This window comes from Myotis brandtii, unplaced genomic scaffold, assembly GCF_000412655.1.
Source record: "Myotis brandtii unplaced genomic scaffold, ASM41265v1 scaffold1270, whole genome shotgun sequence".
Taxonomy (NCBI): Eukaryota; Metazoa; Chordata; class Mammalia; order Chiroptera; family Vespertilionidae; genus Myotis; species Myotis brandtii.
Window position 1 is genome coordinate 884,195 of NW_005354465.1, and position 3,696 is coordinate 887,890.

At 37.7% G+C, this 3,696-nt stretch overlaps 1 protein-coding gene across 1 annotated transcript in view; it reads right to left on the reverse strand.

The window, feature by feature from the left end:
• Positions 1-3,696, reverse strand: part of CHMP5 (charged multivesicular body protein 5) — a 12,133-nt gene that overhangs the window by 4,862 nt on the left and 3,575 nt on the right. The window contains exons 4-5 of the mRNA XM_005859546.2: positions 2,724-2,817; positions 2,516-2,587 (exon numbers count right to left, since the gene is read on the reverse strand). Coding sequence (XP_005859608.1) covers positions 2,516-2,587; positions 2,724-2,817 — 166 coding nt within the window. The remainder of the gene's footprint in view (positions 1-2,515; positions 2,588-2,723; positions 2,818-3,696) is intronic.

Here is a 3,696-nt window from a genome sequence, read left to right on the forward strand (position 1 = left end):
AATGGGAGGGGAGACAAATATATTAATACTCTCAACAATAAAGATTTTAAAAAATAATAATTATTTAAAAATCACAAGTTTGAAGATTTTCCCTAACAATAACTATAAATATAATTGACCTATATAATCCTCCTCCTGTTTTTGGTGGTAAAAATGTAAACTTAAAAATAAAGAGGGCCCTGGACAGTGGTTCTCAGTGGTTAGATCGTTGGCCCACGCATGGAAGGGTCATGGGTTTGATTCCCAGTTAAAGGCATGTACCTGGGTTGCAGATTAGATCCCAGGCCCCAGTCAGGGAAAGTGCGGGAAGCAACCAATAGAAGTGTCTCTCTTACATTGTTGTTCTCTCTCTCTGTCTTTCTTTCTTCCCCTCCCTCCTTTCCATGCTCTCTAAAAATCAATAGAAAAAATATCCTCTGGTGAGGATTAACAAATAAATAAATAAATAAATGGAAACAAAACTGGCGATCTTGAATTTGAATTTAAGGTGCCTCATGGAAATCCAAAGTCCTAGTGCAAGAATAGATACCCATCATCTGTCATTATAGAAAGTTTACCTGAAACATTACATCAAGCAACAACTACACTACCAACATTTTTCCTAATAAACGGAGAAAAAGAGGTAATTGAAATAAGCAAATTACTCTTCTTGAGTTAGCCAAAGACTGTGTAAGAAAGGAGGCAGTAGCAGAAACAACTGGGTGGTATAAAAAAATTATACTGGGTCTGCCATGGTTGGGGAAACAGAAATAGAAAAAGGAAAGGTTTGAGATCTGAGACCGGGCTGGTGAAAACCATTGACTGAGGGCATAAATCATTTGCGAATAATCTACTGTGCTTAACTGGAACACTACTCCAAGGCCAGAAAAAATGTAAAACCAATCTAAGAAGGGGTACAGCATAATAAAGGGCAGTTGTATAATGGGTTGAAGAGCTAACTCTGGAGTCAGACATGTCCAAGCTAAGTATTTTTCATTACTCCATGAAAAGTAATGTCTCTACTCTCTATCTCTCTCCCTTCCTCTCTGTAAAAAATCAATAAAATATATTTAAAAAAAAAAAAAAGAAAAGTAATGTCTCTAAGCTTTAAATTCTTCATCAGTAAAATGGGATTATTAGAAGCATACTTCATAGGGTTATGTAAGAATTTATTGCAATAATATATGTCAAACACTAAGCACTTAATACTGTATATCTTGCCGAACCGGTTTGGCTCAGTGGATAGAGCGTCGGCCTGTGGACTGGGGGGTCCCAGGTTCGATTCCGGTCAAGGGCATGTACCTTGGTTGCGGGCACATCCCCAGTGGGGGGCGTGCAGGAGGCAGCTGATCAATCTCTCTTATCGATGTTTCTAGCTCCCTATCCCTCTCCCTTCTTCTCTGTGGAAAATCAATAAAATATATTTTTTTAAAAAAAATACTGTATATCTTCTACTCTGTTAAGGACATGCAGAAAATGTACTTTTCACATTACTGAAGACTCCATATAACAGGGTAGTGTTGATACTGCAGAAGGCCCAAATCAGCATCACTTACACTTCAGAACTTCTAGAGCAGTGGTTCTCAACCTGTGGGTCTCGACCCCTTTGGCGGTCGAATGACCCTTTCACAGGGGTCGCCTAAGACCATCCTGCATGTCAGATATTTACATTACGATTCATAACAGTAGCAACATTACAGTTATGAAGTAGCAACGAAAATAGGTTTACGGTTGGGTCACAACATGAGGAACTGTATTTAAAGGGCCAGAAGGTTGAGAACCACTGCTCTAAAGCAATGCAAAACATTTGAAAACTCCTTCCTAGCCCCCAAATCAGAAGTTTGTTTTTCCAAATAAAGGGTAGAAAGTAAAATGGAAAAAACATTTTAAAAAATTTAAAAAGCCCTGACCGTTATGGTTCAGTGGTTAGAATGTCAGCCTGCGCATGGAAGGATCATAGGTTCGATTCCCCATCAAGGGCAAGTACCTGGGTTACAGGTTTACTCCCTGCCCCAGGTTGGGGCTCACATCCCAGCCAAAACATGATCTCAAGAGAAATGCTAATTTTAAGGACCTAATGACATTATTAAAAATATAAAGAACATTATTAGAAAAGAGAACCAAGTCCACACTAGGACTGTTTTAAGCATTCTCCATATATCTCCTCATTTGACACTCATGACAATCCTAGGAGATGGACAGCAACATAACTACTTTACAAATGAGAAAACAGACTAAAAATCATTGAATTAGAAGTAACAGAAAACTGGGTGTTTATTGGTGCTTATTATGTGCCAGGCATTGTGCATGTAGATACACCAGCTCATTTATTTCATCTTCATACTAGCCATATGTGGTCTTAGGAACCTTGCATTAACAAGGAAAGTGAGACCTTAGGTGCCCTTTCTCAAAGTTACTTATTTGTAAATGGCAGGCCCAAAGGTCAATTCCTTTTGTGCCCTTCCCATCACATAAACATTCATTTGGATTCTTTCAGAAACTAGTGCATTCTTGCAGAAGCCAGTATATATCTCACCTCGATCTGGTCAATTTTCACTTGTTTGTATGCTTTCTTCATTTCCTTTACTCCCAGTTTCATAGCATCAACCTAAAAAAAAAGGTTAAGAAAAAAACACAATGTCTTAAAGAGCCATGCTGGTTAAACTGTCTTTTAAAAACCACAGGAAAGAGCACAAAAGTACAAAAATAAAATAAAATCACGGGAAAAGGTGCTATGGAAGTACCGTGGTCTTAGTGTCTTTCAATGACTGGATGGTGTAATTGGCTTGCTCCATGTTAAATGACTGCTGGGCAAGATTGTCCCGCTGCTGCTCATACCTTTTTAGAGTAAATTGAGAATGGCAAATGTGAGACAGATATAAATCCTCAAGAAGAAAGTATGTCTAATACTAAATAAGAATTTTCTTTTTTAAAAAGAGTTTTTAAATTAAATATACAATAAAATTGGCCAAAACAATCACTCTAACCCAGCAATTTTCAACCTTGTTCATTTCATGGCACACATAAACTAATTACTAAAATTCTGCGGTAGACCAAAAAATATATTTTTTTGCCAATCTGATAAGAAAATAGATATAATTTTGATTCATTCACACCAGATGACTATTATTATGTTGGCTGTTGTCATTTTTTAATTTGGCAATCTAAGGGAAAAGAGGTCAGTGTTCCTGACTTGTCAGGTATTGCATGTTTTAAAAAGTCTTGCAGCACGCCTATTGAAAAATCACTGCTCTAACCAAATATCATTTGATGCAACCCTCCAGCCTTTTTCTTTTGTATGTATTTTAGTTAGAACACTATTTTCCATTTAATATTATAACATTTGTTGCTACCAGGTGTTAATATATATATGTCTTTATAATGTTTTACATTATTTCCTATGCTAAATTCCCAGAAGTGGAATTCTGGGGCAAAGAGTAAGACTATTTAAGGACCCTTAAATCTCCTGGTGGGAGGGAACAAATATCCAAGATTCCCAATTTTACAAACAAAAATTAAAAAGGCACACTCTAGCCTGGTGGCGTGGCTCAATGGTTGTGTCAACCTATGAACCAGGAGGTTGTGGTTTGATCCGTCAAGGCACGTGCCCAGGTTGCAGGCTCGATCCCCAATGTGGGGCGTGCAGGAGGCAGCCAATCAATGATTCTTTCTCATCATTGATGTTTCTATCTCTCTCTCTCCCTTCCTCTTTGAAAT